This window comes from Colletotrichum truncatum (genome assembly GCF_014235925.2).
Source record: "Colletotrichum truncatum strain CMES1059 chromosome Unknown Contig_0001, whole genome shotgun sequence".
Lineage (NCBI taxonomy): Eukaryota > Fungi > Ascomycota > Sordariomycetes > Glomerellales > Glomerellaceae > Colletotrichum > Colletotrichum truncatum.
In genome coordinates this window covers 2,474,364-2,499,252 of record NW_027222398.1, presented here as the reverse complement: position 1 = coordinate 2,499,252, position 24,889 = coordinate 2,474,364, and the positions used below count along the sequence as shown (strand labels likewise).

At 50.2% G+C, this 24,889-nt stretch overlaps 8 protein-coding genes across 8 annotated transcripts; 4 read left to right on the top strand and 4 right to left on the bottom strand.

Moving 5' to 3' along the window:
* Positions 1 to 604: 604 nt before the first annotated feature.
* CTRU02_200630 (short-chain dehydrogenase reductase family) lies at positions 605 to 1,597 on the top strand (the record flags this gene model as incomplete). The annotated part of the gene is made up of 5 exons (XM_070203721.1): positions 605 to 656; positions 717 to 964; positions 1,017 to 1,220; positions 1,273 to 1,355; positions 1,414 to 1,597. 5 exons carry the CDS (start codon positions 605 to 607, stop codon positions 1,595 to 1,597), a joined length of 771 nt encoding a protein of 256 aa, XP_070062303.1.
* A 1,069-nt stretch (positions 1,598 to 2,666) lies between these two features.
* On the bottom strand, positions 2,667 to 3,719 carry CTRU02_200629 (catechol dioxygenase; the record flags this gene model as incomplete). Its single annotated transcript, XM_036718638.1, has 2 exons — positions 2,667 to 3,342; positions 3,418 to 3,719. The coding sequence occupies 2 exons, from the start codon at positions 3,717 to 3,719 to the stop codon at positions 2,667 to 2,669; spliced, it is 978 nt and encodes a 325-aa protein (XP_036589638.1).
* A 3,264-nt stretch (positions 3,720 to 6,983) lies between these two features.
* On the top strand, positions 6,984 to 8,013 carry CTRU02_200628 (succinyl-ligase; the record flags this gene model as incomplete). The annotated part of the gene is made up of 3 exons (XM_036718637.2): positions 6,984 to 7,701; positions 7,760 to 7,881; positions 7,933 to 8,013. 3 exons carry the CDS (start codon positions 6,984 to 6,986, stop codon positions 8,011 to 8,013), a joined length of 921 nt encoding a protein of 306 aa, XP_036589637.2.
* Positions 8,014 to 9,735: 1,722 nt separating this feature from the next.
* On the top strand, positions 9,736 to 11,064 carry CTRU02_200626 (uncharacterized protein; the record flags this gene model as incomplete). The annotated part of the gene is made up of 4 exons (XM_070203720.1): positions 9,736 to 9,957; positions 10,025 to 10,144; positions 10,195 to 10,631; positions 10,689 to 11,064. 4 exons carry the CDS (start codon positions 9,736 to 9,738, stop codon positions 11,062 to 11,064), a joined length of 1,155 nt encoding a protein of 384 aa, XP_070062302.1.
* An 87-nt stretch (positions 11,065 to 11,151) lies between these two features.
* CTRU02_200627 (amidohydrolase) lies at positions 11,152 to 12,549 on the bottom strand (the record flags this gene model as incomplete). The annotated part of the gene is made up of 1 exon (XM_036718636.1): positions 11,152 to 12,549. The coding sequence occupies one exon, from the start codon at positions 12,547 to 12,549 to the stop codon at positions 11,152 to 11,154; it is 1,398 nt and encodes a 465-aa protein (XP_036589635.1).
* A 3,890-nt stretch (positions 12,550 to 16,439) lies between these two features.
* Positions 16,440 to 18,947, top strand: CTRU02_200625 (WSC domain-containing protein; the record flags this gene model as incomplete). Its single annotated transcript, XM_036718634.1, has 1 exon — positions 16,440 to 18,947. One exon carries the CDS (start codon positions 16,440 to 16,442, stop codon positions 18,945 to 18,947), a length of 2,508 nt encoding a protein of 835 aa, XP_036589634.1.
* Positions 18,948 to 19,418: 471 nt separating this feature from the next.
* CTRU02_200624 (uncharacterized protein) lies at positions 19,419 to 21,080 on the bottom strand (the record flags this gene model as incomplete). Its single annotated transcript, XM_036718633.1, has 1 exon — positions 19,419 to 21,080. The coding sequence occupies one exon, from the start codon at positions 21,078 to 21,080 to the stop codon at positions 19,419 to 19,421; it is 1,662 nt and encodes a 553-aa protein (XP_036589633.1).
* Positions 21,081 to 22,567: 1,487 nt separating this feature from the next.
* Positions 22,568 to 23,251, bottom strand: CTRU02_200623 (uncharacterized protein; the record flags this gene model as incomplete). Its single annotated transcript, XM_036718632.1, has 1 exon — positions 22,568 to 23,251. The coding sequence occupies one exon, from the start codon at positions 23,249 to 23,251 to the stop codon at positions 22,568 to 22,570; it is 684 nt and encodes a 227-aa protein (XP_036589632.1).
* Between the last annotated feature and the right edge of the window lie 1,638 nt (positions 23,252 to 24,889).

Sequence of the window (24,889 nt, the reverse complement as noted above, 5' to 3'; positions counted from 1 at the left end):
CAATGGTATCTGCGGCTGAATGCCTCGGCATCAAATATCAGAAAACCGCATAATCAAGAGACAAAACCGTTTGTGAGGGTCTAGGAGAGTGGTAACCAAATTTGTCTACGTGCGGCAGCAGTTATGCGGTCTCATTCAGGGAGCCCTCGTGATCACCACAGACTCATTTTTGCAGCTTCTCCAACCCCAACTGCGAACAAACACGTATCACGGCATGTTTGTGGCAACAGCAGAGAGAAAAAAAGTCTATTATCCTCCAATAGACCGTTGAGAAAAAAGAGTCGCCGAGATCATTGGTAGGCAGGTAGCCGAGCTCCAACACGGAATTCGTTGCCCGGGCTGCTGCGAGTCCCCCGCACTCCCCGCCTCGGTATGATGCAATGTCAAACGACGGCCGTCCAAGCATACGACGAGGAGTGATGCCGGCCCATATAGGTACTTAAGTCGAGATAGTAGGCGTGGTGTGATGGACGGGAGCAACGCAGCTTCAACTAGCTTTGCCTCTGTAGTGAAATACCACATAGAATCGCCACTTGAAACAAAAAGTCCCTCGCAGTCAGCCGGCGGGACTCTACTAAAAATTCGTCTCATAATTCACGATAATATGACTTTTACCCAAGAAGGAAGATTGGCCGGAAAGGTCGCGGTCGTCACTGGTCAGCGGATGCATGCATGCTAACGAACAAACGAAGACGTCCCCACTGACAAAACACCAGGCGGCGGTCACGGATTCGGCGAGAGCATCGCCAGGAGGTTTGCTCTCGAAGGTGCCAAGGTCCTCATCTCGGACATCAACGAGGCGGATGGGAAGCGGGTGGCAGACGATGCGCCGGACGCGATATCCTTCTTCAAGGCCAACGTCACCGACGCGGGTGACTGGGAGAAGCTTCTCGACACCGCGCAGTCCCGGTACGGACGGATTGACATTCTAGTCAACAACGCGGGCACGACCTACAAGAACAAGGTGCGTTGCCGTTTCCAGCGTGGTAAAGTGGATTGTGCTCACTCATTCGCAGCCGACGGCAGAGGTGACGGAGAGCGAGTTCGACCGCGTCTTCAACGTCAACGTCAAGGGCATCTTTCTCGGCACCAACGCCCTCATGCCTCGTCTCATCAAGCAGGGCGAAGGCGGCGTCATGCTCAACATTTCCTCGATCGGATCAGTGAGGCCTAGGCCCGGGCTTGTGTGGTATAACGCATCCAAGGGCGCCGTCTCCAATGTAGGATTAGCACGATGCGTTTCAAGGGAAAGCTACTAACGCCAAATTTCAGGCGACCAAAGGCCTGGCGGCCGAGTATGGAGGTCACCAAATCAGAGTCAACTCCGTCTGTCCGCTGCTCAGCGGCACCGGATTGTAAGATGACAACATGACCAAATCGTACTCACAGAAGCCAAAGCTCACGGTATCATAGGTTCGAATCTTTCTCGGGGTTGCCCGATACACCGGAGAACAGGCTCAAGTTCATTGAAAACGTTCCGCTGAAGAGGCTTTGCGAGGCAGAAGACGTCGCAAACACGTGTCTCTTCCTAGCTTCCGACGAAGGTAAGTTCATCACGGGCATCAACATGGAAGTCGACGGCGGAAGAGCCATTTGATGTGGGGGACTGGAGGAAGTGTAGCGTAGCCGGAGTAGGCAACTTTTCTTTACAGGGATCGGGACGCTGTTCCTGGGCCTGGGATCCACCACGCTTCTTCTTTTTAGTGAAATGTCAGGGGGCATGAGGGGTAATATTGAGATGTTGGACATTTGAGCGCGATAGCCAGCTAGCTTATTGTATCTTTGCGCATTCGTGTAGTCTCACTTGATTCTTCATGCTATTATCTAAACACCCAGCTCATGATTTCTATTATTAAACAACCGAGGCAGCTGCCGTGAAAGTCTCGAGCGGCTCCGATTCGGAATAGACGGCTCCCCCCCATTCCCATCCCCCATCCCCCACCCCCCCGGTTAGTGCACGCCCCCCCGCTGGAGCAGTGGCCACGGCATTTGGGCCCGGGAAAACAAAAAGGAGGTCGCCAGAGCACGGGTGGCGCAGGCCGTAGATTTCCGAGGGAAGCCGGCGGGGCAATACCAGGACCAATTTTCATCTTCATCCAGCTGAGGGAACGTCTATTGGAAATGAAAGGTGGTGATAAGACATTACTTGGCAGAGTTTTATCAGTCTGTCAAGTCAGATAGGCCAATCGCAATCATCTTCAATTCGGGCATGTAGAGAGCATTCGCAATGGAGGGGTTCATGTTCTCCGACAGTCTCCGTTACGACCATGCCCCCCCCCCCCCCCACCACCAAGTAATGGGATCCCCGCGATGGCGTCAACGCACGCAAGTTGCAGAATTATCCACTCCAATAAGCAAACTACAGAAAAATACAATGTCACATGCTGCGCAAGTAAAACGACGTTTTGTTGAACATGATTTGAATCTATTTTGTGCGGGCTGTGCTGACGCCGTATGGTCGTCGCTAGATGGGGGGGATATACAAAGAACATTGACAGAAACTCTCTCCGATACTCGGAGAAGACACCAAAAAAAAAAAAAGAGGAAAATGCCCAAAGGAACAACATGAAACCCAAAATTAGCTAGCCGGCCGTTTATGCACATTATGCACGCAAATTCCTTTCCTTTTCTTTTCTCTTTTTTTTTCTTTTTTTTTTTTTTTTTTCTTAATCAAACTTGTTCTGGTTCGCGTTCTGCTTGAACATCTGGGCGTCGGGCTTGTACTTCTTGGACACCAGGCGGACGTCGTACTTGACGTCCAGCACGGCGCCGTTGGGCTCGTTCTCGACGGGGACAAAGTCCAGGAGGAGATCGGGCTTGACGGCGCAGGCGGTGTCGGTCTCGAGGTAGGGGTCGTCGCGGGGGTAGAGCTGGGCGGTGACACCGACGTAGTCGTCGTGGGTGACCATCATGTGGATATGGGCGGGGCGGTAGGGGTGGCGGCCCATAATCTTGAGGAGGTCGGCAGAGGGGCCGGATGTGTCGATGGCGTACTCGGTGGGCTTGAGGCAGTAGAACCAGAAGTCGCCGTTCTCGTCGGTGCGGAACTTGCCGCGCAGGTTGTGGCGCGTCTGGTTCTCGAGGTCGAAGACGTCGTACTTGCCGTTGGTGCTGGCCTGCCACATGTCGAAGACGGCGTTGGGGATTCCCTTGCCGGTATCGACGTCGAAGATGGTGCCGTGGAACTTTGTGAGCTGGCCGTCCTTGGGCATGTTCTGGACGACGCTGGCGCCGAGGTCGCGGAAGGGGGTTTCGGGGGACCAGAAGGGGCCGAGGATGGTGGAGGAGGTGGGAGAGGCGCCCGAGTCGGTGACAATCTTGTGGTTAATCTCATCAACGAGACTGAATGGGAGAACGGGTGGTTAGCTACTGATGTGCTTGATGATGGGCCGTAACATGACGTCAGGAAATACTCACGATTCGATTCCGAGGATGTCGCACACTCTCCATGCCTCGTTACGGTTCTTCTGGTAGGCCTGGCCGATGGAGTTGATGTAGTTAACACCGAGGACCCACTCGTCCTGCTTCAGCTCGACGTCTCTGCAGAAGTCGTGGAGATGCTTGATGAGGGAGCTGAGAATCTCTCTGTGGCGGGGCTTGGTCTCGGGGCTCATGAGGTCGATGACATGTTGTGTGAAGTTGGGGTCGAATTTGCTGTTGTTGTTCTTGACACCGTTGGTGCCGTTGGCATGGTTGCCGTTAACGCCGTTTGTGGCCATTTTGAGGGATTGTTTCTGAGAAAGGTTGTTTTGAGGGGCTCTCGGGAGATTATGAGAATCGTCAGTCACAGAGGTTTACTCGACGACGAGAATAGGTAAGGGCAATGGATGGATGGATAGAGAGAGAGAGCAGCGGATGGGATGAAGTTTGAAAGGATTAAAAAGCACGTCGAGGGGACACAAAGGGGAAACCCTGGAAGTTAAGTATCAATTGACGGCTCCGGAACTAGACATGAAAGGGTCACGTAGGAGGGCACGAGTCGTATGATGTGCGGCAACAGATTTCGGCAAATTGCTAACAAGGTCATCATGATTGGGGACCTTGGGGTAAACTTTAGTGTCTGCGCCGTGCCATCCACGAGCTTTGGGAGAAACAAAAAGCCGGACAATGATGCCGTGGGTAATTCTTGTTCCCAGGCTGGCGCTGTCTTAGTGCGGGGTAGTTGCGGGGGACTTTGTCCACAACCAACTAAGATCCGCCACTATGACTGGTTCAAATCTGCATAGAGGAGTGTATTATATTTGGGGGTCCCTCATTGGGCGGAACCCTTGGGGAAGGGGTCGACGCCGGGTTCGGGGTCGGTAACAGATCACGGCTGTGTGCGTCGGTACCGTGGATATGGGATGATTATGTAATCCTACGCTTGCGGCATTTCATCAAGCATTATGAGCTGTAACTATGAGCTGTAACGATGCCAAACTGCTATCATCAGTCTTTGTAAAATATTCCGAATTGGTCTGAGAAAATTCACGCAAAAAATCATTATAAGAAATACAAATAAAAGGATCAATTATTCTCTGTTTAAAATCTACAAGTCAAAAGTTACAACGGCATATGGTTTAGACTCATTAGTGAGACGTGCCACCATCTCATGAATCACAAAGCTTCATGAGATTCTGCTGATGCATCTCACCCCCAGCCATTCGTCCAGCCACAACAGTCACATCTTCATCCGCTTTCGGCAATCGCTGTGAAACGAGCCCTATGTCACTCTTTTCTGACTACGATGGATTTGATACGCTTAAAGCTATGGCAGGTTAGACGGCTTTGGTCATAACTTTTGAGCCTTCTCATTTTGTTTCTTAACGAACACCCATCATTACAGTTGCATTTTAATTAAAGACACGACGATTAAGTAGCCAGTCTATCCTCTAGCATTGTCACAAGGTGCCCTACCGTATCCTATCAGCACGTACCTCGTCCACAATCCATCGCTACCACTACCACGCTGTACTACATAGGCTACTATAACCTCCCAAAGCTCATATTAAAGACACATTATTCTCCACAGTACTACTGTCAATGTACGTCTCTTCTTTACCACGAGAGCCCCATACTCAACTACTTCAAAAATCACATCGTACCACTCGCGACAGGCATTGTATCTCAATTCGGCAAAAACATGGCACCACCTATTAAACTGATGGATCTTTGTTCTACAACCCAATGGCAAGCCGTGTGGGCCAATTGGAGGGGGGTCAATAAAATCCCTGGGACTGGCCAGTTCATCGTACCACTTGACTGGAGCCTGGCCTGGGCCCCCAAGATGTTGCGTCCCTGCAGTCCCAGACGCGCCTCAGCCCTTTTTTACCTGCTCCACCATCACCACCCTTACTGGCCAGGTTCCTCGCTGTTGACTTGGCACATGTGGTGCGTAGATGAAGGCCCATCCCTGACGATTTTTTTGCGTCTTTGGTAGCCAGTCCGGTGTCTGGCTTCCTTAGTAAGGGTATATATATATGCTGTCTTTCTCCCTTGCCTCTTTGGTTTGTTTCATCTGCTGCCCGATAGCCCGCATACTAGTTGATGCGGGGTGCCTGATTGCCACGGAGACCGCGCATCTCGTTGTAATACACATTACGTTCGGCTGATTCGTCCGGCTCTTTCCATCGTCTGTGTTTTAGTTTGCATGGATTTGAGAGACATGCACATTACTTATGGAGTCCTCATTGTTGAGAGCATCTCAGAACTATAGTTGGCTGCCTGCTCGACCAATTATTCGGGTTCGTACTATTGTGCCGTACGATGCGCATCAAGCCGTTAATACGGAAGGGCACTGGGCCTAAAGACAAGAGACCTGAGAATCTTGAGTATAACAATGACAAAGACAATGACAGATATTGGAAAAAAGCATAGAATCAACGGCACCCTATCGTTGGAGTTCCGTTGAGTGACAGCTATGGTCAGTGTGATGGTGATTCGGCAGAACAAGACAAAGGATATTTACCTGAATAGAGTTGCACTGTAAGCAATTTAAACACATTTAATTAAAGTGAGTTATAAGAACATAGGGCGGAGATTTGAAAAACTACAACTAAGGTACCAGGCAAACAACGCTGGACAATCAAGGTGACTTGTCTCTCAACCCAAATGCGGCAATGGGCCCGAAAAGGTCAACATCACACATTAATATAACCGAATTTTCAATCGGTAAAAATCCATTTCCTCCCATTTTCTGGCTGTACTGTTGTTTACGGAAGCCAAAGATTCCTGGCAACGCGTTTGTGGCCCTGCTCAACAAGTAGCCGATAGCCGAATCAACCGCCTGCCCCTCATCTCCCTTGTAACGGCCCGAGCCGCAGACCCCTCACTCATCTGATGACGTACCAGATCACCACGTTTGTGCCAGCTACAGTCGTCCTGTGCATCTGAGGCGACACATCCCAACGCTAAATTATACGGCGCCCCGGCTGTGATACAGTGCCCTTCGGCCTTATCACTTATTGTCCAAACACATCCCTCGACGGCCATGGCTTCTAAAGGTCTAATGCCGAAGCTCTGGAAGAGCACTGGGAAGGCAGGTCATTTGAGATGGCGCCATGATTGATCGGAAGAGAAAAGTTGCTAACATCTGCTTAGGTGATTCCTAGAGAATTCATTCGAAGTTTGACTTTGCATGAGTATCAGTCGCACGCCATTCTGAAAGAGGTTCGTCGGTCTTGGCAGTTGACACTATCAGTAACTCTAGACCCTATTTAACAATCGGTGTGACAGTACGGAATCCCGGTACCGCGGGGAATGTTAGCACAAACACCCGCTGAAGTACGATCGATTGTAGAACAACTCGGTAAGTTATTGGAAACACCAAATCAGCGGGTGTCACGTCTGACAGCTTAGGTGTGCCATGCGTTTTAAAGTCGCAGATTCTCAAAGGGGGACAGGTTAACGGCAATTTCGACACCGGATTCAACAGCGGTATCCAGTTTGTCAATGATGCCTTGGGAGCAGAAGAAGCGGCCAAGAAGATACTTAGTCACCGCCTTATGAAGACAGAAACGGGCGGTAGTGGCTTATCTATCAACAAGATATTTGTCGCCGAAGATATGAAGTTACACGAGGAATGGTATCTGGCAATGACGTTCGACCGCGAGAACTACTGCCCTGTCATCATCGTACGCAGAAATGACGGTGCCGACGTGGGGAGCATACCGACGAATAAAACCCAGAAATTTCATACGATTAAGTTCGCTCTGACAAAGGGAGTCACACCTGATGTTGTCGATAAAGTTTCAGATGTTATGAAAAATTCCTCAACGGAGGCTCAAAATTTGCAAACGTTGCTGAACGGCTTATACAAGATCTTTACGAGCAAAGACGCAACACTTCTGGAAGTCAACTCCCTTGTTAAATCAGCAGATGGGACTTTCACTTGCTTAAACACTAAATCCACATTTGATGACGCTTCTGCGAAAAGGCAGAAAGATCTCTTTGCATTGAGAGACTCAGATCATGAAGTTCCAGAAGAGGTGGAGGCCGAAAAGTACGGACTAGTATATGTCAGGATGGATGGCAATATCGGGAATGTAGTGAACGGTGCCGGACTGGCAATGGCGACTAATGACGCTATTGCTCTTCACGGTGGTACGAGTGCCAACTTCCTGGACGCTGGTGGGCAAGCAACAAAGGAGACGATGGTGAAGGCATTCGAAATCATTTTACGAGATACAAGAGTCAAGGCCATTCTTGTCAACATTTACGGCGGTATGTCCAACCATTATCTGCGAGAACCCCCAACGCGTCACTGACCGAGACTTTACAGGAATAACAAGGGGTGATATGATCGCGGAGTCCATCATCGGAGCAGCGACTGAGTTGGGCCCCTTGAAGGTACCAATGGTAGTCCGGCTGCAAGGTACTAATTCGGAACTAGGCCTGAAACTTGTAAGTCACACCATTTGCTTCTGACTGTGTCGTCACTGATAAACGGAATAGCTCGAAGAGGCAAACCTAGGATTGCACACCGAAGCTGACTTTGGAAGGGCTGCCCAAAAAGCCGTTGAGTTGGCCAAGTAAGGGCCCAGTTAAGCTTGGCAGTGGACATGCGAATATGCCAATGCTTCAAAAGAGTAAGCCAAAAGATCAATCTAGTGATACGCACAAATCAAAAGAAAATAAAAGTCTAGAGCCGGACAAAAAGTTCCTTGAAAACTTTTTTTTCAAATGACGGAACTGCGCAGTGCCCTGGTCACGGCGGTTGCGCATGCTGCGGATGTAACCCAAAGTAGCCGAATTGGGCCGTTCTGGAAGTCCATGAAGCCTAGAAGCACGATAGACTTCTGAACCTGCCACTTCATATTTTCCATGTCGTCTACGATGGTAAGTGGCGACGGGACTGATGCCACCTCATGATGGGGATCCAGTGCATGCGGAGTTCAGGTCATGATGCAGCCCACCGCCCAAAAAACGCAATGGAAAGTCAGCGGCGCAAGACCTCTCACAGCGCTAATGCCACTCAGCCCAGATTGGCCCAAGTAGTCAGAATTGAGTTCGTTGCCGTCCGGACTACGATCCTTTTTTGGATGGTGTACCACACAACTACCAGCAGGAACAAGGGCTTATCCGGCTATGATGTGCAGCGGGGAGTCTCCCCCGGCCTCCTAGCTACCGATGGGCTCTCTACTAGTAGTAGTTAGGAGGGAGGGGCTAGCTGAGGGGTTAACAGGTTTTGGGAGTTGTCCGAACGGGCTGATGACAGCATGGCTTTAGATATGCTGGCTACAGGCGAGGTTGGCGAGCAGCCCTAATCATTGGGTCCGAAAGACCAGGAACAACTATTGAATGGGAAACGTGTGGAAAAAGCAAAACAGGGCAAGGCAAGAAAAAGAAACGAGGACCAGGCTCAGATAAAAAAAAAAAAAAGCCGCCCTTACCCCTGTGCGGTACCCCCTGCAGCAGCTCGCCAGCGAGCTTTCGCCACCTTGTCCGTAGACCCATTTTCTTATGCAGGCCGGGCTCGCCCCCTCGAGAACATCGCCAGGTCTTGGGCAACGGTGCTTCTGGAGAACCTTGAGCACGGGGGGGGTTCCACGTACGGAAGAAACGTAGCCACATCTTCAGGTAAGCCAAGGTGGTGATCCCTGTGGGCAATCGCACGTTCATCCGAATTGAGCTTTCGTGATGGCACCGTAACAGGAACTCTTATCAACAACAACAGTTGGCCTATGGGGGTTTCAGTTGATGAGGCAGATCCGACGCGGTATCTGTACCGATGATATCAATCACACCGCGCGTTCCTTGCACCCGCTTCTGCCGCTCCTACCTTTCATCCGACTAAAGCACGGCGTAACTCATCCATCACACTCTAGCCTTACCGGTCCAGACTAGGCGTCCTTCGGCTGCGCGGTGTAAATGGCTTCCCTATTCTCCTCCCCGAGGGGGGAGGGGGGAGGGGGACACTTACTGACCGGGAGGCCCCTTGTCCCGTATGCACGACGACTGCACTCTGCATCAATAAGCAGTGCAGCTGGTAGGGGAAAAAGCAACGAACGTCCACATAATACTTCCATAGCGCACGGCCATCGACTACTTTGGGCGGTGTCTTGCCCTCAGAAACCACGAAGAAGAAAACATGTCAGCCCATGGGCCGTTGCGACGGTTGCGAGAATCAAAAATGGGCCATCTCGCCTGATTTTCCCAAGGGCCTTGAAAAGTGTTCCACTATCCTCCCTCGATGTCCAATTTTTTTCGAAGGAGAATGATCCGTGTTCCTTTCATCGACATCGCGAAATAGGCAATATGGCGGCACCGACTCCGTTGGCATCGGCGGCTCCGTTGAACACGACTATGGGGGATGGGAGCACGACTTTCCCGCTCGAGAGGCAGAGCCAGATCTCCGTGGTTGCGGTGTCCATCGTTTTCATCATCATCCCAACCATCGCCGTCGCGATGCGTCTGATGGCGAGGCGCATGGCGAATCGAGCGCTGGATGCCAGCGACTACTGCATCATTGTAGCTTGCGTACGATCTATATGCCTCTTACAACTGAGGTTTTATCAACAGGAGACTAACTTTATCATGAAACTAGGTTTTCTCGCATGCTCTGCAAATTGTCTCGATAGTCAGTGTTACGCAGGGTGGTGTTGGATATCTGTTTCGAGAGATCATTCCAAAGTATGGACGGGGACCCATTATCAAATTCCTTCAGGTAGGTCATACTCTGGAGTAAACTTCACCAGCCGTGGATCTTTTTAAAAGATCTCGAGGTTTCACTCTTCAAAAACAGTTTCACTAATGGAATGTGTCTCGGCCGTCCAGATTCTTGTTGTACAGCAAATACTCTGGGCTGTCAGCCTCAGCCTTTGCAAGATCGCCATTCTTCTCCTCTACACTAAGCTCTTCTCCGTACGCCTCATGATCATAGCTACAAGGGTCATGACAGTTTTCACTGTCATCTGGACTGCTGTGGCTGTTCTGGTCGCCTTCTTCATCTGCCGCCCCTTATCGGACAACTGGCTTCTCGACCTGAAAAATCGGAACTGCGGCAACCAACCGGCGGCCGACGGGACTTTGGGAGTTGTGAACCTGCTCACGGATATCATCGTGCTCATCATGCCTGTGTCTTACCTGTGGCGACTTCGACTTGAGACGTTCAAGAAAATCGCTCTCATTGCAACCTTTTCGCTGGGCGTCTTGTAAGCTTTCCCGTTTCAGTCATGCTTCTATAAACAAAAGCTAACCGATTGCCACAGTACATGCATCGTGTCTGGCCTAAGGCTATACTACCTTGCGAACTTGAAGTACACAGACGTCACCTTTGGTATCCCAAATGCCCTGATTTTCAGTGCCCTTGAGCCCGGTGTCGGCATAACGCTTGCCTGTATACCGTTTCTCCGACCTCTTCTGGGCCGGTCACAGTACTCTACCAAGGGCACAGCGAGGTATTACACCTCGGCTGAAAACTCCGGTCACGGGGCTGGAGGAGGCCAGGATAGGAATGGTTTCACTCTCGTGGAGGATAGTTCGTCACAGCACCACCTGCGAGAACATGACCAGAGCTATGACATGCCGTCAAGGCCGAGCAGGGCACGTACGAGCAAGGGCGGCAGCGCTCGAGATAGTTACTAGAATATAGATACCACGCCATGTAGAGAAGCAAAGTGCCTGCCGCGCGATGCATGTTGTACTATCATGACTTATGCCAAATATACACGATTATTCAATTAGCGCAGGGGGTTCGCTGACGTCTTCTGGCAACTTGCTCCAGCGACTTGTGTAGACTCTGCCATCCTTGATAACTGCCAGTACATTCTTCTCCGGCTCATCCAAGATGGAGACGTCGTCCAAGGGGTTTCCGTTCAGAATTAACAAGTCTGCAGCAAAACCAGCCTTGATTTGACCGAGAAAGTTTTCCTGCCGAAGCATCCTGGCTGAATTAACCGTCGCAGACTGTAACACCTGCTTATTGCTGAGTGCCCGCTGTCGGATGCCAAACTCTCTACTCTGTTCGGCCTGCAAAGGCCCGAGCAGGTCCGACCCGTGGCATATGGTGACACCGGCGTCAGCGGCGAGTCGCAAAGACTCCAGCCCCTTCTCCAGAACCTCTTGGTTTTTCCGCTGGTTTTCGGGGGGCAGGAAACCGGTGTACTTGTCAGACCCCATGGCGTCGTACGTGACAAGGGTAGGTGTCAGCCAGACGCCCCTCTTGGCCATGAACTCCGCCGTCTCCTTGTCGATAAGATTACCATGCTCGATTCCAGTGACGCCGTTCTCGACCGCGTGGCGGATAGCACGAGGCGTGTACGCGTGAGCCGTCACCCAGGTGCCGTAACTCCGCGCAACTTCGCTGATGGCTTTTATCTCATCGGCAGTGAACTGGACATTCTCGATCCTATCGGTTGGAGACGCAACGCCACCACCAACCATGATCTTGATAAAGTCTGCGCCGGTCCTCAGCTGCTCTCTGGTAGCTCTGATGCACTCCGGAACGCCATCAACGACAGCCGAGAGACCGGCTGTGCTTCCGCAACACAGCTTTTGGTGGTCGTGAGCGCCTCTCCGGTCGCCATGACCTCCTGTCTGGGACAGCGCCTGATTGGCAATAAATAAGCGCGGCCCGGGGAAAACGCCGTCTTGTATGGCTTCTTTCAATGCGAGAGTCGCGCCACCCGTGTCGCGGACCGTGGTGAAGCCTTTGCTCAGAATACGACCGACGACAAAAGATTGGCGGAGGTGTGAGACCGTCGCATCCATGTCGAAGCCGCCATTGAGACCAGCCTCCCCGGGAACTGAACTGACATGCACATGGCAGTCAATCAAGCCTGGAAGCAGATATTTACCCTTCAGATCGACGACGATAGCATCATCCAGATTAGCTACTGCATCGGCTCCCACCCTTTCGATCAGCCCGTTACGGATTTTCACCGCACTGTTCTCTACGACGGTTCCTTCGGCCGTGTCGATGACATTTGCGTTTATGAAGAGATAGGTGTGTCGCTGGGGCAGTTTCCAAGGCTTGATGAGTTTCTCCGGGATCGCAGTCGCAGGTTCCGGTCGCCGGCTGAACTGGCCGGTAGTGTGTCCGGCGATAAGGGGAGTTTTGCGAACCGTCATTGTGCTAGTCGATTGAGTCGGTTACTGGTCTCGCCTTGTGAGATGAGGTTGAAGTCGACGCGATGGCTTTGGTGTATGATGTTGGGAAGAGATAGTCCATATGAGGGGGAACAGACTCCAATCAGGCCGATAAGCCCGGGCGCTGGCCTCAAACCGGTGCGGAGTCGGCAGCGGTGGATTCAGAATCCCTGGCATATGATGATCAGTGTGCAAGGACTCATTCACCTTCCTAATGGGGCGGTCAGAGGCTTAACCACGTCGTTGGCTTCAAAAATTCGATACTTTAAAATAGTTTTTCTCCTTCTTTTTTGGTCAATTGCTGCACCTAACTTCATATACCTTCTTCGTCGTCTAGGTAGGTGCAACTACTGATTAATCGTTACTTGCAGGGTGAACAAGATAACCCGCTTGAGTAGGGCGAACAAGGCATCTTCGCAGGCCGTCCATTTTCAAATCATTGACTCATTTAACAGTGGTGTTCAACTTTCAAGTGATAGTGCTTTTGCTAATTTTTCAGCAAATAGGAACATACATTAGCGATGGCAGCCGACTTGAAGGTGCAGTGCGGTAGGTCAAGCGCATCATTTCAAGGACGATTAACGCCGCTTATGAAAAGATGATGAATGACGTCTATCTGCTGCTAAAGGATTGATCGGCAGGGGTATGAAGAAGTTATAAAGACTTTTGCCATTGCGTTTTGGTATGTCTTATCTAAAGAAGTCACGGGTTTTAACATGTTTGCTCTTTCACCAATCAAATAATAGATAGGAAGATGTTGCGATCAATGTTTTGTTGAGTAAGGGAGGCTACTAGGCTAGCCGGCTTCCACATACAAACTAAAATATCCCTTGTGTATGTCTTTCCATCGGCTGTGGCCATAATATAGGGATGAAACAAGCCTAACTTGCAGCTTGTGAGGCAGTTGGTAGTAATCTACGCTATTAGCCTAGGGAATCTTTGTCATTACCGACCATCATCGAGCTTCAGGGGAACCGCAGGTCGAAGGTCGAGACCTTTTTAGTCGAAATCCTAGCGCTAACACCCTCCCATGTCCTGCCATCATTGGTCGCGTCTAGATTATTGCGACTGTGATCTTGATTGCTAGGGCTCTCCCAAAGAACTGCGCTTTGGCTGCCATCTGGTCATTCTGGCTCTATTCCATCGACTACGATTGAGCTAATATGGGCCACTTTGTGGCTCACGATGTACCTGTCGCCTAGCCGCAGCCGATGAGACAACATGTGAACATGCCTCTTCACCAGAACAGGGAACGCGAAAAGTTATTACACCGCTTCACACTCGTGAGATTCCTATTTTGACCGAAAGGGTTAAGTCATGAAACCCCGGTTTTCATTACTCCACACTTTAATCAGTACATGTTCCGTGACGAAAGGTCATCTTGGCCTATGTTGTTTACGTGCTGTTACTAATAGCATGACGATTATCGAAGTTGCGATGTCTTCCAGTGCCTCTACCTCTTGCGAAATCCCCGTGAAGAACTGTGCATACGTTTGTTCTGAGCCTGGAAGACCTTGCAGTTACCTATACTACTGACTGCACGCCGGAAAGTTGCGATAATGGCAAAGTCAGGTCCAACGAATCCCCGGACTCCTTCATGTCCATCCGTAGGCCGGCATAGGGCAAAAATTTACATACCTTAAGCCACCTGAAGCTCGGCTTGTTCTCTTCATCAGTTCGTCTTTCGAATTTATTTTTGGTAATAAGTTTCTTGGGTAAACAAGCAGCTCATGCTAAAGAACTGTCCTAACCACAGAAATTATAAGAATGTACCGTACAAGCAACTTGATAGCGGCAGACTGCTTCTACTGATGTTTAGCTCCTCTTGGGTATCTTGATCTACATGGGAAAGTCTACAAGACCTGAAATATCAAGATACTGGTCAGCGAAACACCAGGAGGAGGGATGGTCTAACCCATGGATTTACCCGGTTCAAATCTAGGGGTTCCTTCCGTTCTTCTTCGCTGGTTCCACACCTTTGGTATTTCTAGGCTTCTAGCTAGTCAGTTAAGAGGCAAACTTTTTTCTCTAGGCTTTCATCCTGGGGCCAATCCGAAGCTCTGTTATCGGGTGTATACCGAAGTTCAGTGGGTGGCCGGCCAATATCCAGGCAACCGGACATTCCTTGAAGAAGGACGCCACCGTCTTGCCTCTGGGACAAGTGAACAATGACGTCGCCTACACAGATATCGAATTAATGACTAGAAATTCCTCCGTCAATATCGGCAAAAAAGCGCTATTGATAAAAAGGAAGGTGCGGGCTGTGGTCATAGCAAAAGGCCACCGGCGCCTTTACTGTGGCATCTGGCTCCCTAATTTATTAAAAGCACAATCTTGGGCGAATGTTTACCCTGAAACTGATCTGTCAAGATAGCGAGTTCCTTGTTCCTGTATTGTATAGGGGCCTCGAGAATGACGATGTGTCATTGGCTTGTTGGCCATGCACTAGGTAGTTCGGCCATGTCTAAGGGTCGCAGCATTCGTAGCAGCCACGCGCCTATCGGAACATCGAGATCATCTGCTGTTATCTCATTTTATAGTAGATAGTAAGGTTTTCGGCTGACTGATGCGTATGAGAGAATTTCTGAGATCGCAACAGGATTTTGGTGAATAAGGTAAGGTAGACGGTTAATTTGAGACAGATGAGCCGTCATTCGTTCACTCAACAGGGAGTGGAAAGCAGAAGTTTCCCCTTTATTTTACTCTATGCCTAGCTCTTCATTGTCGATTTTTATCTTATTGGACTTTTGGTATGTGCGTGAAAGGATGAATGGTATGTCTATTTCACGTTATCGCCGGATTGCGATCGCTTCCAATTACCGAACTAGGCGAGGTTCGGCGAAGCTGGAATTTGAGCATCCCCTCCCAACAAAGCAGCGCCTGGCCGACTCCTAAACGACCCAGAAATGTTTCCAAAGTTGCCTCCTCTGGCTCTGGCATGCCTAAGGGGTCGTAGCATTCGTGGTGGGCCAAGCGCTTGTGGGATATTCCCTAGTCCTGGTTTGCCAAATGGGGTTGGAATACTTGCCAACCTATGTCTCAGCCCCAGATTTTAGTTCAGCCCTAAAGGCGTGGCTGTACTACGCCTCAAGATTTCAGGCTTTCCAGTACTCCGTCCTTACGTGTTAACACTCTTAATTTTATAGGGCTTAGGTAGCTTGCAGAGAAAAGCTAAATGCTTCTCATTTGTGCTTAGAAGCCTTTTCCAATGACCTTTGGGTTACAAAGAATTAGAAGTCAGATAGGTGTTACATGCTGGCAGCGCTTCAGCTGTCGAGGCGCTTCGATGGTGCTTGATGGATTGATCGACCAGTTTGTATTCAGTTCTGGCTCTTTTATCTTGCAGTTGTACCCTAAGAATATGGTTAGTCAACAGCTTAAGAACCTGAATGTTTATACTTGCGCCCCTTGTTGCCATTTGTAACACTGGCCAGCTGTTCCTGACTTTCACACTTAGTGCCTCGATCGCTTTCCATATGTGGCTGCTACTTTATGTTCCACCTTAGGCTATGTAGTTTGCGGTCGCCACTGATGTGCATGCATCTACATTGCAGTGCTGTGAGAATGACGAGGGTAATAGTCCAGGAATCAGGAATGCGGATGTGGGCTGAATTCTTGGGGTCACGTTCCAAAGAAGAAGCATGAGAATGCTAGGTGAAAAGAACGCTAGGGCCGACACTCCTTGGAACTGGTCAATGATGTTGAACACAATGGAAACGATTGAAGGCAAAACATAAGTTGGCTGGTTGACCCAACCCAGGATCATCTTATGGGTTTGATTTTTACCTGACTGTCTTTACCACATTACGCTCTTTTCAATCTGAACTATAGTGCAGTGCCATAGGGCCAGCACGTCCACTCTTTTAACAAAAATGAAGTTGTTCAAGGAATCTTTCGGGCTTGCGTTGTTGGGAATAACGACATTTTGCGCCCAAAACGCCTGGGCTGCCTGCACAACCAACGCTGATTGCGCAACTGACCCCGTTGGCCCGGTATGCAACACTGGTACCAGCGCCTGTGGACCATGCGTTACCAACGCTGATTGTGTTGGCAACGTTCAGGGTCCTCGATGTGATCCTATTGGCACCTGCGGCCCTGAATGTGTAAACGACTCCATGTGTGCCGGCAATCCCAAGGGCCCGGTTTGCAATACTGCTGCCAACACCTGTGGTCCTCAATCCTCCACCATTGCCTCGACCACCAGCACGGTTGCTCCGCCTACTTCGGCTGCCGCGTCCACTACTGCGCCTGCATCCACAGCGGTTGCCGGATCCAGCACCACGGCCGGGGCCAGCTCCGTTGCAGGATCTCCGCCTGCCGGACCCGCTGGATCTTCACCTGCCGGGTCTATGGGGTCTTCGGCTGTGGGACCCGCCGGAACTTCGCCTGCTGGGCCTGCCGCATCTTCCCCTGCCGGATCCACCACCCAAGTCAACCCTCCTGCCAGTGGCTACACGGGTACTCCCAATCTCGCCGCCCAGGGTATCCAGACTTTCGGTACATTCGAGAACGTTGGAACTGGTCAGTCGGTCAACGTGGAGATCATCGATGCCAACGGCAACAGGGTAGTCTACCTTCTCACGTCTTTGGGTTGCAAGAGTATCCCAGCTGGACAGTCTCCCTTCACTGATGGTACGAGCCCTGCTGCTACTTCAAAGCAGACTTGTGTCACCACCTGTGGGCTATCATTCAGGCTCAACGCCTACGTTGGGACTCAATGCTACTGTGGCTCGACTTTGAGAGACTTGCCAACGGTCCCTTGTCCAACGGTCCGAGCTCGCTTGATGCGTCGCCAGGGAAGCAACACCGCCCAAATTATCCAAGTCAACCCTCCCACGGTTCCTATCAGCTCATCTACGTCGAGTTCTAGTACTTCCACCAGCAGATCCAGCGGCACCAGCACCAGCACCAGTACTTCCACAAGCACTGGCATCAGCACCTCTACAGGCACCAACATCTCCACCAGTACCCCTACGACTAGGGCCTCCACAAGCACCAACACTAACACAGGTACCGGAGCCACCAGCACTGGTGCGAGCAGCCCCACGTCGGCCGGCACAACCCCGAGCATGGGCCCGGGAGTCAGCATCCCGGACTCTGACCCGGCCACCAGCTTATCCATGGCCCCCACAGCCTCCGGAATGGCTACCATTAACCCTATCAACGTCGGCGGATTCACATATCTCGGCTGCTACGGATCTTCTTCTAGCTTCCCGACTTTCGTCCTGTCCCTGTCTGCTGAGGCTATGACCAACGACCGCTGCATTGCTCAATGTGCCCCTACCGGCAAGCGTTACGCGGCTACCTTTGGCAGAGACTGTTTCTGCGGTGACTTCATGGACGATGTCAACCAGATCAGGACCCCCGAGGATCAGTGTAACCTCTCCTGCCCTGGTAACAGCAGACAGCGCTGTGGTGGTCGGGCGACCGACCCTGTTCTCAAGGCCAAGCGCCAGCTGCCCGGGGTCATCTCGGCCGTCGTCCGCTTCAGCATCTACGTCCGTGCCGGCGCCGCCCCTGGTGCTCCCTCCGGCACCATCACCACCACTATTACTACCACTGTTACCGGACGCGTCGCGACCATCACCACTGCTTACTGTCCGTACTGCCACGACTGCAAGGGTCCCTTCTGCCATAAGCCCAGCAACCCTTACGCAAACGGGGAGTGCTCCAACATCCCTTGCTTTGGTGACGACTGCTACAAGACGATTGTCGGCTACGGTGAATACTGTGCCTTTGACTTCCCCTGCTTTGGCCCCGAGTGCGGTCGTCGTCTCGTACACACCGACGGCGTCTGGCGCCCTGAGGCTTGTAGCGGATTCGACTGCGGTCGCAGGGTCAAGTGCGTCTCCGGCAAGTGTGGCTACGTTGTTGAGGGTATGGCCGAGTGGCATGAGAAGGTTACCTGCTACGGAAACTGCTGTTATGTTGAGAAGTGTGCTGGCGACGCCTGCAACAAGAAGTACGTCTGCAAGGATAACTCCTGTATTTTCGAGTCCTGCTCCGCGAAGGAAGCACTCAACAAGTACGAGTGGTCCGGCGACCAGTACACCATCGTCAAGGGCTGCGATGGCAACTGTCCCAAGCCCCAGCCTCCTTGCGCCGACTGCGGGATCGTCATCTCGCAGGCTCCCGTCACCCAGACGGTTTGCAACGGCGCTTCTTGCAACACTGTTGTCGTTCCTCAGCCTCCCATCACCAAGACTCCTTATCAGACTGGTCTGGCGCCTGTCCAGCCCCCTGTCATCACCGGTCTGCCCACAGTTGTTTCCCCAGGGACTACTAAGCCCGTTAACGTCGTCACTGCTGGAACCAGCAAGTTCGCTGCTGGCTTTGGTGCCTTTGCCTTCAGCGTCATTGCTGCTGCCCTTCTCCTATAAGGAGTCTATCCGAGCTTGGGTGTTCTTCGAATGCAGGCTTCTTGGGAGTTGATTGATGCATGTCAATGGCGATTTAACTAGAGGCGGTTTCGGGGCACGGGAGACGGCACATCGTTGAGTGTAGCTTGGGGAGTACCTCAGCTGCCCGTTGCTCAGCTACAAAGTGACATTGCAAAATGACTTCACAATATATACAAAGGCGTGTCTTCCATTTCAAGGCTTGTATTGATATTATGACTATCAGGGCAGGGTTTAACAATTCGCCCATTAGTCAGTACAAGATAGTCCACTGTTTATCAGTTAGACTTAACTTCAGCCAAATAGATAAAATGATTACTTTTTTCTTTACCGTGGGAAACTACTCTTCATATTTAACTGGCGATAAGCTTTATTGGTCCTCTAGTCATATCAAAACTCCTCAAGAACTGAAATTCCCTTGAGAGTCTACAGTAGGATGGAAGTAGCAGCCACCTATTTAGCCCATTCATCGTATGGTTCAAAGTCCTTGGGGTAGTCAGGCTCAGGGGCTGGTGACTTGCGGCGTTCAATGTCCTCAGGTTCCCCGTACAAAAATTCGCGTTTCTTGCTCGCCGCCGCGTCCTCTCGTGCCTTATCGGTGGCACTAATGAACAGATTCCAGTCTTTGAATAATTCCTGGAGAGTATCATTCAGGAGATCGGGCTCCGGATCGTCAAAGTTTTCGAAATGTCCTTCATCCGGTTTGTTGAAGAGTTCGTGGTAATATTTTGACACCCGGAAGCCCCTTGGCATTTCCTTGTTCCATCGCAGGTATTTCCTGCTCCAAAACTCATCGTCAGGCCACGGATAGCTCCTTGTCGGTGTTGGGTGAAAGTAGTTCTTGTCGTAATTAAAGTTAATCTCCCCCTCCCGCTCCTCTCGCTTTTTGAGCTTTTCTCGGAAGTACATGTTCGGCGACTGAATTGCAACCTCCCACTGCTGGCGAGTCGGCTTCATGTCGGTTGATAACTCATCAAAAAGGAAAGGGTAGTTCGCAGCTACGCAGGCGAGAGTGACTTGATGTTTAAAGTCTGGGCGTCGCCATGCCAACTCTCTCAAGGTGTCCTCGTGCGGACATTCGGGCCACCAGAAGAGCGCCGGAAGTTCGTCACCATCAACGCTACCATCGATTCTTGAGAGATCATTATTCATAATAAATCGTGCGTGTATGGCCTGTCGCATATAGTGCTCCGCCCAATCGAGCTCAGAAGATGGAAATATCTCACCCATGCACACATCTAGCCATCTTGCAAAGGTGGTATGATGGTAAACACCACGAATAACAGCTGAAATCTCATTGTCGATAGTAAATGGACGCCGTAGCCGTGAATATCGCTCAATATTCCCATCCCAAGCTGCCATAAGGATTAGAACATCCTTATTAACAGGAGGCAAGTCTCGAGGTAGTGGCGAGTATGCTAAGTAAGCATACTTACTGTCCAAAATTGATACCCCAGGGCTTGGCCAACCTTTGAAGCCAACATGCTCATCCTCTTGAATGTCGAAGTGAGTAAAGCGATAAGTGAACTGACCTGGATTTTCGTCATCTTCGAGCGGTTCGCTATGTATCGAAGAACGTACGGCGGTGTCGCCATTGAGGTTCACTCCAGCTTTCGGAGACTCAAGGTTGACTGTTCGTTTGTAGTCATCCATGACGGCGTACCTCACAGGCTGCTTTGTTATGGCTTCGAAGATATCGGTGTTGCCGTTGTCTCGGGCTTCTTCTGCAATCGAAACATCGGGTAGGAGATTTAGTTCGTCGTATAGCGTTTTGTAGCCCGCAACTGCACAGGCTCGCCCAACGTGGTAACGCATTTCGGGATGGCGGCGAGCTAGCTCCCGATACGTTTCTTCCGTAGCAGTGTCGGGATACCATATGCAGTACGGCTTCACTGACTCGGAGAGCATCTCTGGCACTGTATTGCTCATAATGAGACGAGCATTTCGAGCTCTGGCATATCTCTCGTGACCAGGTTCTGAACAGAAATCTCTGACCTCTGCTGATCTAGCAAAGCTTTCATGATGTCTTATTCCCCGGAGTATGTGGTACGGCGGGCAATCCTCGTGAGTCTGCGGCAGAGCCTTTCCGTGGAAAGCAGAAATACGGGGCTGCATTTCTGTCTTCTCTTCACACTTGGCCTGGGTAGAGTCACAGCCAGTCCAGCTATGGCCCGATGCTTTTGCTGGTAAGTGCAATTGGAGGCTTGTGCAGGTCGAGGGCCGGTAACTTGTGCTCCAGCGTTGGTGGGCTATATGGTTATGAACACGAAGAGAGCAACGAATTGAAGCGCCAATTCTGTAGGAGATGGCTACGCCGCCGCGGCGTGCGACAGAGCTTAACATCGTATAAGGTAGAATGAACTTCTTAAAAAGGAATCAGATGTTAAAAGGGAAAGGGCCTCTTCCTTGCGAGAATTTGACCAGAGAGACTGGTTGGTCTCAAACAAAATTCCATGATCGGCAAGTTGAGCGTTCATACATCGGATGACGGAGAGTTAGTCGGCTGGATGATGAGGAGCTTGCTCACCTGCTTTGAGCTCGCAGGCTGGGGCCCCTGTCTAGTGGAAAAAATTATAAAAACTTAGATCCCTGCTCTTTAGGTATACTTGCAGGGTTCTTGGGCTGGTGGAAGGGAAAATCCACAAAGGATCATGCAATGACCGGGGGCAATCCATCTCTTGTTCTTAGCGCCAACGAACATGGAAACGAAAGTTGCTTAGCTCAGAGGCTCAAAGAATCCTAAGCTGGCTTATGATAGTGGGAACAAGTTTTTACATAGCAAGGGGGCCCAATGGCTATTCTATCTAAAAGGGAACCCTTGACTTGCAAGTATGGGTACGGAATACGCAGTGGTTGAAAACGAGTTTCTTGCACAAACATCTTACGACGGTCTACATCTATTTGCTTAAACTACGATATAGTACCTAGCTGCTATTTGTCATTCTTTCATGCTCAGATTAGCTATAGATAAAACTTGCTTGGAGTTTCGCAACCTAGATCCAACCACATGCCCCAACGATCCTCTGGATCTGAGCGCCCTTGCTTTTGAATGCTTTTCCAAATAAGTCCAACATGTGTGCCGATAGCGCTCTCCTAATTGCTGCTGCATCCTTGAAAGTCTGTGTTAACGTCCGGCGGTCTGCAGGCGCACCCATCGGGCCAACAAGTAAATTTGTTAAATGGCATATAGCCATATGGCAAATATCGATCGTTGCAACGTACGTGGCTGACCAAAGATACTCCCTGTAAATTCCGTGATGCTTCTTCTAAGTTCTATCTAAGGGGTGAAACGACAGCTGTCCCTATTGTACGTGGGTAGTTGTTAGACACCCAGAGGTTATCCCTTGCATGGGACAACCCAGCCTCCTGGCTTAGTCAACATGGTCGTGCGGTCATGTCAGAGTGTTGTTCCAACAAGACCCAATATTTGGACAGGTGCTGAGGCGGGCTGACTTAGACGTGAAGAGCCGATAATTTCTTCAATTCATTAATGATGAGTTTGTTGATATTGTGTGTTATGAGACGAGGCTTCACACCAATGTCTCAGAACCACAATCTCATCAATGTTGTTGAAGAGGACGTTTGGGCATACACCGAGCCATTTACTTATCCCCACTACTAATCTCTTCTGCAGCCCAGGAGACTGCCTTCATGCCAAGACCGGCGGCAACAGCAGCTACGTGCCCCCCAGCCAAGTCGATGACTCCATCCACGGCGACTTCATGGAGTGTAAGAATACCCTTGACCGCAGTCTGCATGAACTTGACAATAGTATCTGCCTGGTTGGTAACACCAACCATGTACTCTTTGCTCTCGGGTACATAGACGACAGTGATGACCGTGTCGTCTAGATATGTGAGGTCAGGCGTATCGGCAACATAAGTTTCGACGCTGGATTCGCCAACTTTCCACTGGAAATTCGTCGTGTCAGGTCGTCCCAAGATGCCCCAGTCTGATGTACTGATGGTGAGCCAGCCTTGTATGTTTTGTACACCGGTTCCTGCAGCTTCGTCTGGTCGACCTGCAATGGTGTATCTGATGTCAAATACACCACCTGCATTCTTTCCCAACCCGAAGCCTGACATTGAGGATACAAAATCGCCGATTCTTACACCTCTCCAGCCCTTGTTGCGATTTGTTTCCGCTTGGGCGGAAGTGATGGTAAATGGAAGTTTTGGCACTCCCTCCTCCCAGAGATCCACCCCTGAAGGTTTAGTCTCGATGATTTTGTCGATGGTCAGAGTCATATTAGGAGGAAGCATTCCCACATAGAGAGGAATCCGCATTTTACCTATGCCTCTTGCTCTGAGACCCCATCTCCTCAGACGGCGGTGTGAGTGGGCATTATTGTCGGGCTTACTGCCGACATTCCGATGCTCGTCAAGATGAAGCCTCTCTCTCTCGACAACCGAAGAGTCGGTTGATGTGCAACTGATTAATGGTGTAGCTGCAAGAGCCACAGTAAAGAGGAAGTACAAATGCATGGTGTTGGCAGATACAAGCTAGCTTGGATAGTATTTGCTTTGCGCAAAGGGCTTCAGGACTTGTACACGCCTTTTTATGATGTGCTTTGCATATGATCGCCCAGAAAAAGTCCGCATCTGTATGCTCCCTAATTTCATGGCAGAAGGTTTTCTAATCGTGCACAGGTTCTGAAGACAACAGTTCGACAAATCTTAACTGGGTATACGTCCCAAACAGTGAACAGACTCTTAGTATCCTCTACTTACAATTGGACTTAGTCAAGTGAATGGAGCACCGTCTTACTAGCAATAAACGCCACAGCAGACTCCAAAGTTCGAAAGCGGCGAAGGCAGGAAGAAATGACGGATTAGGTACCGTATGCTCTTTAGAAATTGAGAAATGAGGCGCCAAGATGATGGCGCAAACTCTCCATTGCACTCAATCCCTGGCAGTAACGATCAGCGTGCCACTCCAACAACGAACTCATAGAATTGTACTTGTAGCCATGCAGCACTCGACAGGATAGTCTACGCTCCTTGGAAGTTCATCCTTTATCACCCATTACAAGAGCTATCTGACATCAGTCGCCTGGATGGCTAGCGCCATACTAGGCCTAACGCGGCTAATCCATTGCTCAATTTCTAAAGGCCATACCGGTATTTATCTACTCAGTGTAAGGTGATCTTCCTCGTAGACCATGTAACAATATTCCTGAACAATGGTTTGGTGAAGAAGAAAACAACGTGAGAAGCGTCAACATCGCTTCTGGGGTTTTGATGGATACCTTACTGGAGGAGATAGATCTTATATCCTAGTGAACAATCAACACAGACTGAATAAATTCTAGTGAATTTCGATTGAAATTCGATGTATATATGATACGCTATTCCTTCTTTTTACTCGTCATACGTCAGTTTTAAGTCATTATTCACGGTGCCACATTTGTCCGTCTACATCAACGTCCAGCCGCTGAAGCTGTATGACATCTCTGCTCAATTATTTTCAAAGAAATTGAACCAAATGCGGGTAAAGGTCATACGGATTCTGGAGAGCTGACTATCCGGCTTTCATAAGGAAATTAGCTCAGTAGCAAATGCCGGACAATACGACAAAGATGATCCTTGCGGGGCATTCACTCCAGTGCTCTGCCGATCACGACCAAGTATTCCAGATCTTCTTCCAGAGCAGTGTTACAAAGTACAAGGTCCAAAGGGGAGTCTCCACCATTGTTGACAGTATAAAATGTCTATCAACCCTAACTATGTCATTCGAAGGTTGATGAGATGCACCATCAACAACGGGCTAGGGGAAACAAGTTATGATCAGCTTTTATCTTAGCAGAGACTCGTGTGGAATGTGAGTGACCAGACTGCCTCAGACTCGTTCGCGTTTTCCGTGAAAGAGTCATATGATGTGCACGTTTGTAAAACATCACAATCCCTCTTTCGTCATTGGAAAAA